Raw genomic sequence first — 13,648 nt, forward strand, 5'->3', positions numbered from 1 at the left:
GGACTGACCTGACAGTGAAAGAGCTTGACTAGTGCTATTGGGAGTTCTCCATCAGAATCTGACCCTTGTACCAAAAAACCCTAGGTGATACAGGCATTGTAAGCATACAGCTCCACGTGGAACAATGTGCAGATGCAGAGGAAAATGACCAGCTGTTTTCAGATCATGTTCCCAAGTATATGGGTTTCGTTCTTCAAGGGGTAATTAAACTCTCTGACCCAGTTTGCCCTTGCATGAAGCAGCAGTACCTCAAAGAGGTGTAGCAAATCTTTGCGGACCAAGTTAGTAAATTACATGAGATAACTAGAAAGACACACTAGAGAAATAGGAAGTATTCTGATTATTCACTTCACACCCCTAAGTATTTTTTCATTTTTTAGCTCATAGATCACAGTCTGCTCAAAGTCCTTTCTATAACCAGCTATAAAAGTGTTTCTCTTCATAAGTTACTCTACATTGGTATGACTGCAGCAGCCACAGAACTGCATCTTTGCAGGAATAAATTATGATTTATTAACCAAATGCCCCAGGTCCTAACAGTGCCATCATATCCTCTTATGGACTGGCATGAAATTTTATTCACACTTATTGGCTCAAGATCACTGAAGCACAAAGCACTGCAGAGGGCTTTAATCCTGCACTGTAAATTAAATGCAATGCACAGAGCAAACCAAGCAGTAAAGAGAAGTGTGGGAATAAGATCACAATAAATTTAATTTCTGGCAGAGCTTTAGGTCAAACCCAGCCCTCTGGGAGCACGGATTTGAGCAAATCAGTAGAAGTACTTTCTACAGTTTGCAGAATCTGACCCTTAAAATCTTTCTAATATATGGGTTACTAACAATTACTGTATGGCAGATTCAAACAGGCATATTAATTCTAGTCTTAAAATATCAGAAGGGTCAACGGACAGATCGAAAGATAGTCTTTACCTTACATTTTTCTAAGTCCGGCCTTTCAGCACTAACAAGCTCAGCCAACAGCTGGTCTTCCAGCCCGTCCCTGGTGACAGTGAAATTAATGAGGGTGGTCTGAGCCTGCAGTTCTGGCTTGTAGTGAGGGTTAGCCAGTTTAGTGTGAAGGATGAGACGGAAATTCTTGGTGAATTCACATTCCTTGTCTTCAATCTTGATATATCTGGGAAGGAATAAAATGCACAAGAATGGGGGCCTCACTGAATTAAAAACTCATAAATATCTTAGATTGCAAAAGATGGGTACTGCATGATCTTGGAAGGATAGGAAACGGATACAAACCAAACTATAGGTGCCTGCAACTTAAGAAACAAAATGAGGATGATTGAACACACCAAAATTATATGAAGAATACACAGAGCATTTCTTAATTGGCATAGTTTCATTTGCATATACAGCAGACACCAGTAGATTATTCACTGCTGTACTGAAGAGTCTGTGGCTTAGGGGTAAACATCTATCTTCATTACTTACCACAAACTTAGGAAAGTTTTCAAACAACCCTTAATGAGATAGCTGTTAGTTCTTACAATCATTTCCTTAAATATAGCTCACTTTTCCATTTTTTGAAATAGCTCAGAAGTAGATCCTAAAAAACTAAGCAGATGCATATATTTATAATAAACTGGTAGTGACCAGAGGAGAGAGAAGGGCTGCTGACTGAAATAACAAAACTAATTTTTTAAGGCAACTTACTAAATGTTTTGTTCCAAATCAATTATTTGCTGGGTGGAAGAATGAGTTATACTAGGCTCACCTTTTATTCACTGAATAAGATCCCTTACTGAAGAGATGTCATTTCCTGACCACTTGTCTTCAACGAGAGGTGCCAGCCTGTCCCATACAGCAACACTACTACTGCTGAAGTACCGTTTTGGAGCCCTGCAGTGAGGCAACATGAAGTTCACCTTCCTACTTCTATGGCACAGCACCAAAAAAAATGGAAAGACTGCTTATAGACTACAGTGTGTGCCCTGCCTCTGGTCTGGTGTGAGCAGGTGCCACAACTTTGTGTCATCTGCTTGCACAGTGAGCAGTATGCTGATCTTCAGCCATCACCTGCCACATGAGCACAAGTACACTATTTTCTGTACCACAATGGCTTGGAACGTTGTCTGCCAAGAAAGGAGATCCAAACATTAGTAACAAAATTCTGTTTAAAAAAAGCCAGTAGAACATTTATACCATGGAACATAGGTAGACATAAACCCTTTTCACAAAATTCAAACTGAAATTTGTTAAGTCAAATCAATCTTCAAAGTGATTGCAATAGTGTAAATACTAAACACTTAAAATGCAATTCACAAAAAGTCACATCAGAACGTGAATAAAACAAATCTTTTCTGTACAAATTTTAACATTCCTTTCTTTCTAGGATATTGTAGTGCACTGTCAGAGTCACAGACACATATTTCAGCTCTTAGCATCCTTGCCTGCTTCTGACATGCCCTTAGCCGGAAAACATAGGCTAAATGAAATGGTGTGCTGAAAGCACTTCTGCATTTCACCATGGATCAGGAAGAAAAGACAGTCACTTATGATATTCTGCAAGTGAATTCCTAAAAATAACCTAATATGTCTATGCTAAGAAACCCATGACTCTACAAAACTCAACATCAGACGTGTATGTTGTATACTGCTGCCACACAAACTACTGGAGATGAGTTTTCCTGGCTTATGCTTGTATAATAGTGAAATAATTTAGCCATACGGTCATGTTCTTCAGATAATACAACCTTTCTCAGGTGGACATGAATTCACTTTCCAGCTCTGCAACATGGATTTCAATTCTGGTACTGTGGTCTCTCCACAACCTTCAAAACTGGCTACAGCTGAAGGGAACGAAACAGTAGAGCTTGACACAGAGAGAGTAATTTTGCTCCACTTTCAATACACACACACAGAGGCAAAAGACAGAAGCAGAGATCTGACAAAAGACAACTTTTTCAGTTTTCTTTGTCAGTGGAGAAAACTTTGCTAAGGGAGTCACACTATATTTCAGGTCTACGTGGTGATACAACAAGCTTTAGAGTTCTGGATTCAAGTACTTAGTTTATGGGTTCTCAATTCACAGGAGCAATAAATTACCAATTTCTGTGATTATCATCTATGAAAGGCAAAAACTACATAATGACTCAGTGGGTTTTATTACTGCAGCTATTCTAGGTTTTCTGTTAATTACAGATCTGGGAAAAATAAATGTTTTGTTATTGCTCTCACATGGTTCAAGGAGTATAAGCAACAACGATAAACACAGAGGTGGGGAAACCCAGTAGAATTGCTTCATTTTTTTCAATGAAATGTATCTGTTTAGAGGTTAATTCTGGATTCTGAAGAAATGTAGCAGATATAGGCGCTATTTATGGAAGCCCATGATAGAAGGCATAGCAAAAAAATGATCGCCAAAGAAATTACTGAAGACAAGTTCTACCTTGGTAATTTTTTCTTCATAATCTCCTGTTCCACCAGCAGAGGCAGATAGAATGGACTGAATTAATGTACCGGTCTACCCAGGAATAGACAGAGCATCTTTCATGTGAGCTCCAGCTCCCTCTTAAGAACATACAAAGTAAATTAAAAAGAAATTGTTCTCCGCTAGTTCTTTCCTGTTGAAATTCTCATAGATCTTGAAATAAAGTTGATTAAGGGATTCCAAAGATCTTTGCAAAGCACTTTTAAAATCCTGTATAAACTCTGAGGAATAACTGAGTTTTAGCAAAAACAAATATAAAAATAAATACATCCCAGAAGCTAACATGAGTGCTAAACTCTCAGCTATTAAAAGTCTAGGAATAGTGCAAATCTGGTCTGATCTGTCAAAATCTGAGTTATTGGCACAAAGAACTGTTTCTCTCTTGTGTATTTGCTGCCCAAGGAAACAATGCCTAGGACTTTCAAAGACAGGATCTGAAAGACGAAAACGTCTTGAGTATAGGAACGTGACTTCATATCATGAACTGGCTCAAGAGTTTATGAAAAACCTTTTATTAGCAGATACTTTCATCCAACTCAAAATTAAAGAGTACTTTTCAGGGCAGATGTTCTCCAAAACATGCCACAACTCTAAATGGCAGAAAGCAGGATAGTTTCCTGTAGCTAAATGTTTTGGATTAGCTCAGCAAGCATGAAAAGAAGTGATAAATTCTTGGACAGGAAAGGAAAGGGAAACAATATTTTTCAGTGTAAAGAAAGAGGGATAAACACATTTTCCAAAGGAGCCTTCTTTCAGTTCCTGCTGCTTAAAATTAAAAGCTTCTGGAACCAACTTGCGAACTCCAACAAGTAATGTAGAGAATGAAGCTGAATAAATCAGGTGAAAACAAGTGCAGAATGGAGCTGTTACTAGGCAATCTCAGTAGGCAAACTGTGCAAGTTGGTCAAACTAGTTCAGTGGGAAAAGCACTGCCTTAAAGTGGCACAGCTGGCAAGACGTTCAAGGCAAGGAAAGCTTCTCCCTGTGGAGAAACCGAGTGAATTGTCTTGCTGTTTCATGAATAATAGTCATGCCTCATAAGAATGGAAACTTGTTCATACAAGCTACATTTGCACATAAATCAAATTTCAAGACATCTTAAAGAATCTTGTAATAACCTAATCTTGCAACTGAAGAGACACGACTACCACTTTGTGAACGTGCAAAGGATATGAGCAGGTGTAACAACTCATGAATGCAAATAGGGGCCTTACGAACAATGAATTTATTCCTCTATCTTCTCTCCTATGAGTCAAAATGACATTGATCTATTATAGTTAATGCTCATATGCAGTGATCTCCAAAACGGCAGTGCTGGGGAGACAGGATAGGAAACACACAGATAAAACTCGAATATTAAAGCCTATCCATGCCAAACCTATTCAATGGCATCACTCCTCTTATAGCAGGCGGAGGCCAAAACCCAACACTGTATAGAATTAGAACCTGTTTACTTTTATGCCTTGATTTATCTGCTCCAGAAAATCTAAGTATGTGCATTTTGAATAATTTTTGCATACACTGCAAAAAATTGCACCTAAATTTTACTTCCTTTTCTTCTTGTGCCTTTCATGCTTACATAAAGCTATGTACTACAACTGATATTTTTTTGAAATTATTTTATTATCTTTTGTCTTTTCTCCCTCTTCTTAAAGCAATCCTGAAATATTTTAATAAAAATCTCAGCATTTTAAAGCCATTTTGAACATAAGGTCACAGTCTAAAGTGTATTAAGACCCACTGAGGAGGTTTGCAGCTCCAAAATTAAAATTAAAAAAATATCCAAACTTGAACACCTAAAACTTGTTAGGCTTCTAAATACATACTGAGGCACTGAAGCAAGAAGTCTGATTTTCAGAGATAACAAGTACCTGTAGTTCACCCTACAACCACCCACATTTTGAAGAAAATCTAAATTTATATATATATTTGAAGTTCTCTGAAGCTGAGAATTTGTTTTGCAGGCTTCATTCAGAAACAATACCAGAAGGTGGTGTTACAGAATATCCAAGAGTACAACACGAGAACAATCTTGGTAAACAAGGAAGAGGAGATATACTTTTATGAAGCTGCTTCACAGATCAGCAAGTTCTCTAATATGCAGGCTAGTAAATTTGCTTTGGAAGGAGTACAAGTTGATAAATCTCCCTTGCTATGCTTTCTGTCGATTGATATGATAAGATATATTTTACTTAAAATTAGGATTGTCTGAAGCTCAGTGGATTTAATTATTTGTAATTATCCAGCTGTTGTCAGTATGTGGCCATTTTATGACAGTGGTATCTACTGTGTGGGTCAGGTTCAACTGTATATCTTTTCAAACACAGAATTAATGTACTATTGATGAAACCATTACTAGAACCAAATTAAAGTCTGGGCTGATGTATTGGTCCACAGGGTGCTGTCAGACATGAAAGGAGTAATTAGTATTCATTACTTCATACTCTGCAACATTCCAATTATTAATGAACTTCAACTGCTGGACTACACCATATCTATCACAAATACCTTTCTAGTCTTTCTTTATTAGGAAAAAAAAATTCAAAGTGCCTGACACAACTACTAAAATAAACAAATAACAGAAATGAATCCAGAATGAGGAAAACTCTGCTCATTTGGTAATAAAGGGGTATATATATTACCAGTGCTCCACAAAGGAGACCTGCCACACCTTCAGTGAGCCACAGAATGCTAGGTCATGTAATGCTTCTAAAATATTCACCAGAAGAACCTATATTTGAATAGCTTCATATATTTGTGTTTGTGTCTGTGTGCATGTGTACAGGTCTGTTGTGCTGCATGGAAGCCTTTGCTAAGTAAATGCAAAACTATATTGCTGTGACCCTAGTCCTTTTCAATCCAACTTCTTTCTACTGTTTTACATCCCTCTGTCTCACGCCTTAAGACTTGTTAGACCACGCAATTTCTGATCTCTCTTTCAGACCAGTATAATTCTAATTTTCAGTAGAGTTTCTCCACTATAGATTCTAAAAAGCAAGCTATATGATCTTACTCTGAAGTACTTCAAATACCATTACAGAAAAATGCAACAAAAAGGAATAATTTCAAGATCTCACAGTGCAGGGCAAGAGTGCATCTTCCAGGAGCTTCATATATGCAAGGAGATTTGAGCTGTTGTGTATTGCTTAGATTTACTGTGCAGGCACCAATGCCTGAAATATGGGGGGAAGGAGTGAGAAAAAGCTTGGGTAATCTGTCCAAAACTAGATACCGTTTTTATTTAACCTATCTTGCATATTTTCTCTTTTCATAATCTGAAACTGTGCAAGTGCTCTAAATAAACATTTGAGACTCATCCAGAAACGCTTCAGGGGTACCTCTGACTTTTTATCAGAATAAACATCATATTTTTCAACATGAAAAATCTAGCTTGTTGATGTGTCATTTGAAAACAGGAATAGAAGAGAGGAACACTTTCAGACTTAAAAATAAATTCACATTTGCGCAGAGACAATGACATGGCATTTCAGTTCATCAGATGAAACATTTAATGAGGTTTACCGAGTTTACTCTCATGCAACCACAAATCAACATTATTCTTTAGGTAACAGCTGCCTTGAACACTCAACAATCACGTTGGAAGTTTTAATGGAAAGTGATGGAAGACATTACAGACTGGAATTCTCTTGCACCAAGGACTTGAGTACAAGCTCCTTTACTTTTCCTAATATCATCCTGAAAATGAATATCTAAAGGTATCTTAATTAGATCTCAGGAAATATTTATTATTATCTTTTCTAAATTTGACAACAATTTTTCAAAATCTAGGGAAAAAGGGGGCACGGGAATGAAAGACAAGATTCACAGACATCCCCCACAAAAGGTCGGAACATGAGGTTTCCCTCCCTTGTACCATCCACCACTCCTGCCACAGCAGTGTCAGAACAGGGCAGACACATTAACTCAGCCTTGCGTTACCTGATTCGAATTTGAATCTCCCACTTCAATGCCCAGCTACAGACCTCTGGGGTGGAGTTCACATGGCTGTCAGAGCTGTAGTCCTTCCACTGGGAGGGAGAGGTCAGAACAGTCCCTGTACTTGGGTATTTATTTGGAGCACTTGCATGAGAAATGGGGCTTTTGAGTTTTGATGCTAGCAGACTAGGTTTCTGGGTAAAACTGAATAGACAGCAACACCACCGCTACGTCTGCCTCGATGGATTTGTGAACACTATCACTGGACAGGTTTGATGCACGGAACCTTGGCAGTCCCCATCTCTAGCTTGCTCATCTCTGTCCTGTGTTGTAGCATATCAGTTTTTCCTCATTAGCCTTACTTTTTTGCTTTTTTTTCCCCTTTTTAAGCCAGTTCATTGCGTTGTTTCATGGGGTGGCCCAACAAACAGTTATGGCAACACACTGCGAGGAGGAGGCGTGGTTTTCTTACGCTGATACTGCAGCTGGAAATCCCTATATTGTTAAATCCAAATCTAGCCTGTAATTTGCAATGCTTTCCCTTTCGCTATAGATGCCTAACATGGAAATCAAATATTTTCTTTTCTTTTGAGCCGAATTATAATATATGCTCCTCCTTGTTTCGATCCTTTTTTGAAGTAAAAAAAAGTAAAGATTTTAACTTTGTGTTGAGAAACTCACACGCATGTCTATATTGTATTTCGAGTTCGATTTGCGAATTGAGAATTTTGTTATCTAATCAGATGCAGATATTAACATTTTAATATCCACTCATCACCAGTTTTTAGTCATTGCATTTTAAAAAGAAATACATAACTTCATGAAGGGTTACGAAGTAGCAAGCAAAATGTAGAAATCAAAGCAATACAGATCCAGTTGTCATGGAAAAATTCTGATTACACAAGTATACTTATTTTCCATTTTTAACTGTATGACTTCCAAGCAGGGGATCAAGTATGGGATCAATAGATTCACCCATGCTTTTGATTAGTACAGTCTCTCCCCAAGCCAAAGCTGTTTCAATGGTCTTCAGAAAACTTAACATGAAAAATTAAATAAAACCCCCTCAAATACTAGATAAATGCTGGTCATAGAAAGATTTATTTTATATAATAGAATTGGAGAAGTTTTTCTAAAAGAGCATGGTTAAACCATGCAAAACTGTTCACAAAGAATTTCTCAGTGGTTAAGAGCTTGACACTTTTGAGTTCAACATCTTTACACCTATGCTCTTGCTAGTCCTCATATTAAATAAAAAATATATTGCTGGGGTTTTTCTTAGAAGCAAATATGAGGATATAGCCACACATTGAAGACATTGGAATTGACACAGAGTAGTTGAGGGGCACATATATCTTTTAGCTTTTGTTATTTTTTTAATTATATGTTTTTGTGTTATAGCTTTCGGTATATCCTCATCTACACTATAAATGCTTTCTTGAAGGCATTGCATCTGAATGACTTGGAAGAACCCTGTTTCAACAGGCACTGAGAAGAGAGTAGATAATCGTGGAAGGATAAGTAAGCAGACAATATAGCTTCATGCAGAAGGGTACTGCAGGGTACGAATGAAAATCACAATTATTTCTGAGGGTTGGAAAAAGAATTTTAAAAAATCAGGGCAGGTGAGGGAAAAGACTTTGTTCAGAGGAGCAGACCAGATAAATGATAAACACTTCGTTTAAAAATGAGACATTACTGTGACCATTTACTGCACTGTGAAAATGTGTGCTGCATCTGCAATTCAGTAAAATAAACTCAGGTAGTCCTTTGAAATGGAGCAGTTAAATCTTACCTAGTTGTCTCCCTAAATCAAAGTAAACATGAGAAAAGATATGAACAGATCAATTACATGCACGTGCTATCCACTTACATATAATTCAGTAATAGTAACGAGAATTAAAAAACGTTTTTATCAGCAAAAGACTTGATAATTGGCTTTTGCCTTGAATGCCGTACACTGGATTGAATCTTTCCCTCTGTAAGGTGCACGTGCTGCGTTCTGCTGACTAAACTGTACAGTATAAGCAACATCATATCATCAGGATTTGCACCTTACCTATTGAAAAACTGATTTGCCTCTCACAAGAAGTGCACCTCAACTTCCACTTCATTTCCTCCTCAACACTTGAAAATAGCATTTAAAAGGTCCTCTTTCAAGCACCATTTTAAATGGAAAATGACGCTATGGATAAATAAGCAGCAGAGATGTAATATTTCAAGTCTTCAAGTAAGTGCATTCCAACAAACACCAATCCTTCACAAAAATTAGGAGAACTTCAGGGCAGTAAACATGAAAGTCAATTCTTCAGCATGCACATACCCTTTCTGTCCTAGATGTACGACTTTAAGGTCAGCTCCATATTTATTCTTTATCCATTTAAGTCCCTGTTGCTGGGGATCTATCATCAGAGGCCAGCGCTTGCAGTTTGTTAGGATAGTGGCATTTTCTGTTGACATCCTATCACCAGCCAGTCCCTCATTACTCCATGCCGCAATCATAGCATCATCCGTCAACGTGGCAATCGGGTCCAGGCCCTCCGTCTCAGGAATAGGAACCTTTGAATCACAGTGGAATATAATCATCCAGCAAGGTTACCAAGCAGCAAGACATGACTCAGTGCAATGCACAAGATAACTGGGCTGATATAAATTAAGGCCTTCTAGGCAGAAAAGTACGGAGGATCCCCGTGGAGTCTCAGATGCAAAAGGCTATACTGGGAAATGTGATGAGAAGCAGCTTAATATTTTTATCACAGATTTTTAAAAAATGAGTTTTCATTTAAGACGTTTACTTCATAAAATGTATTTATAGTTTGATAAAGTTAAAAAACACCATGTATTATAAACTTCAGTGTATATGGGTTCTGATATTGCAAATTCAACGTTCATGTATGCTCTTGAGCAGATATTTCTGGAACATAAATCAGTATTTATCTACACAAAAATTACAAAAACAGGATTCCCATGGTATCTTATTAATATAGGTCAGCTATATGTTAATAAGGTCAAGAGCCAGAGAACAGAACAATCTCCAGGGGCAGAGGCAGCCTTGGAGCTCCCTGTGGCACCAGCTGTGTGGCACCAGCTGTGGCACCAGCTGTGGCAATGCTCTTGTGCGAGTGCCTGTTCGCTAAGAAGGAAGCTGCGATCTCCACGTACACCAGAGCAGCCGTCAGCCAGCCACACTTGCTGGATACTATCTTGTCGCAGGCACTTACAAGGAGATGAAAACAAAAAGAAATGGAACATCTGAAATCAGTGCTTACCAAATGGGTATGGGTGGGAAGGGAAATGCCTGAAGCAACACAACAGAGTAAGAGAGTGAATAACTAAGTTATTTGGAAAAAAAAGTGGCTAGTGGAAGCATAAAAGATCTATACCTGGAATTAAATTTTTCCTTACTGAAGCAAAAGCAAACCCCCACCAATTCCTTCACGATGTTATCCCAGGCTTCTTTATTTGTGATTTCTGGGTTGAATTCTGAACCCATAAATTAAAGGAAAGCACAGCATCATCAGTGTTTAGCCTGAACGATCTTCTACCCCATTCAGAAGTGTTTTAAAAACTTAGTGCTGGCATGTAGACTGTAGATTCTTTTAAAAGTGCACACTGAAAAAAAAAAGCATGTAAATCTGGTGGTTATTTGTAAAGAAAATCATTACATATATTTAAGTTGAGCCAAATCTGCACAATTATTAGTATTAATAAGAATAGCACCATACCTCTAGTGCAGCTTCTGTGGCACGATGTCATAGTTACCATATTATTACAAATTACATACCACCTTAAAATTTTCTAACACCTGATTCTAATCACAAAGCCCAAAATAAACCTAACTTTTGATGAACTTGCTGAAAATACAGGCACAAAAGGACCAACAGGCATACACTCCCCTCTGCAAGCATGCAACATATCTCCCGTGTGTAACACATTTATCTAAATATACCAGAAGATTGAGAATATGATCTGTTTTATCTCTGGACTGCAAGGCAAGCAATACAATCATTTCCATGAGCCAAAATACTTCCTTGTGGAAAACACTAGCATTGGGGTATCATCAGGGTTTCTAATACAAATTTTCACACAATGCAAGAAAAATATTTTAATATATAGATATGTCTATTGTCCCCATACTGCACAAAACCGATACTTCACGTTCCTTCTAAAGAGGCCTATTAATAAACATCTATTTTTAACACCACTTCCCAAACGCATTTCTCACCTCTTTTCCACTCTTCCCTACTTGCAGGAAAACAATCAAAACTGAAATGAGGTATTTTATCTCTCTGCTGTTCAGTGAAAGCATCTTAAAAAGTAAAAAGTTACAGTACGGATTATTTTTATTTATAAAAATGTTCAATCCATTTCAGAGGGTTCTTAAAATAGTTAAGAATAACATTTATTTCCAGGGTCCCACTATTGAAAACAAATATACAAGATTAATTTTTTCTACCTGTCAGCATTAGGCTGCAAGGTAGAAGGAGGTTTTTGAGAAAGAACTTTATGTGCAGGCAAATTTTTGGTGGAAAAGGGTAGGGGCATGTTCCAGGCAAAACAAAGCTCCACACAAATTAGTGACTGTTAAACTCTCACACAAAGCAAACATCTACAAAAAGACACCCCTGCAGTTCTGAGTGCTGACCTTGGAAAGCCTGGATTTGGCTTCAACTGTATTTCCAGAGTGTCCTCAGGCAACTCAGCTCGCCCGCTGAGCCTTAGTGTTGTGATTTAAAATGGGGTAAGAGTTCCAGAAGTCACATATTTCAGAGAATAAACTACATTAATCATGATATAATGCTGTGATTTGTGGCACATGAGAAATAGGAACAAGTAGGAAGAGGTGAGGAGCATTTGCAGTAGTAAGGAAGAAAGGAATGGTCCAAAGATTCACAACGAAAGATGAAGAAAGCTTTGCAGAGATAACTCTAAGTGTTAGAGCCTCTATGCATTTATTGAGTACTATCATGGTTTCCTCCATGTACAGAGAAATGGAGATTATCATAACTACATGCTCTTCCTGGAGCTGAAAAGCTAAGCAGAATAGGTCTCTCTATACAGCTCTATCACTATTTACAGCATTTGCTGGTACATAGGTGTCACAAAGAACAGAATTTGGCATTGAGAATTGGAAAGGGAAGGGATTTTCTTTTGCCAAAGAGAATTTAATGTCTCTCTCCCGTTCCCCTCAAAATGTACCTGTAATCTGAGGAAAGTATGTGTGTGTATGTGTGTGTGTGTAGACACATATACAGACACATATATATACCCTGGAAAACAAATAGCTGCAAAGAGTATTTTACAGCCACATTTAAATACAGATATATACTTCAAATTTTTGAAAGACAGCAACTTTAACAAACCAGATTCTTCACTGGAGACTCGCATTTTGTACAGCAAATTTTACTGTTTGTGACTTTAGAAAAGGAATCCAGAAATGTTCCATTAGTTCCTGGTGATACTGTTTTGTGAAGGGTCCAAAGTAAGACACAAATGCTGCTGTTAATAAGACATCACCGCATAAAGTTTTCTTTTGTACTTTGAGGTTTTCAACAGACTGGTTCCAACGCCTGTTTTCAGACTGCAAAGCAAAATTAGAAAATGTCATCTCCTGAACAACTTGGAAGCGACAGAACATTGAATCTCCACATCACAAACCAGAAGCATGCAAAAGCACAATAGGAGAGGTACTCTGCCAGCAAGAGATACACTTCCTAAGACTGCAAGGCTGGAAACAATCCATCATTTCTGGTGGTGATTTGAAGCCTTTGAATCTGAAAAAATAGGATGGAGCTCTTCATGAAGTATTCTGTGTCCTTCCCTTTTCTGATGTTTTTTCAGTAATGGTGCTTTTCTCTAGACCAGACACAGTATGGCAGACACACAGCAATACTGGCAGCATCTGGCATACTACTGCCAGGTACAGTATGGCAGCAGTGCCTTGTGCAAAGTGCAATCATTTCCAGCAAGATTCAGAAAAGGCAAGGAAACAAGAATATTAGAAGAAAAAAAAATATGAAGAGAGGAGAAAAAACTGTTTCATCCTCAACAAAGATGTGACTTCTACTTTTTTCTCACACTTTTTTCCAATGAAAGGGGCAAGGCAGAAGAGTTGCAGATTTTTCTCCTCTTATTTGTCTGGCTTGTTTTACCTACTAGCTACAGAAGTTTTACTGAGTTAAGAGCTGTAATGATTTGGAATTTCGACAGGAGGAAAGACGAGGGTGGTCAAACACACAGGTTGCCCAGAGAGGTTGTGGAGTTT

General features: G+C 37.9%; 1 protein-coding gene across 1 annotated transcript in view; it reads right to left on the reverse strand.

Moving 5' to 3' along the window:
• Positions 1-13,648, reverse strand: part of DNAH11 (dynein axonemal heavy chain 11) — a 161,912-nt gene that overhangs the window by 27,544 nt on the left and 120,720 nt on the right. Inside the window, 4 exon segments of the mRNA XM_072851616.1 lie at positions 933-1,137; positions 8,286-8,420; positions 9,707-9,942; positions 12,791-12,964. Of these exon segments, the coding sequence (XP_072707717.1) occupies positions 933-1,137; positions 8,286-8,420; positions 9,707-9,942; positions 12,791-12,964 (750 nt within the window).

The sequence above is a fragment of the Ciconia boyciana genome, chromosome 2 (assembly GCF_034638445.1).
Source record: "Ciconia boyciana chromosome 2, ASM3463844v1, whole genome shotgun sequence".
In the NCBI taxonomy this organism is placed as follows: domain Eukaryota; kingdom Metazoa; phylum Chordata; class Aves; order Ciconiiformes; family Ciconiidae; genus Ciconia; species Ciconia boyciana.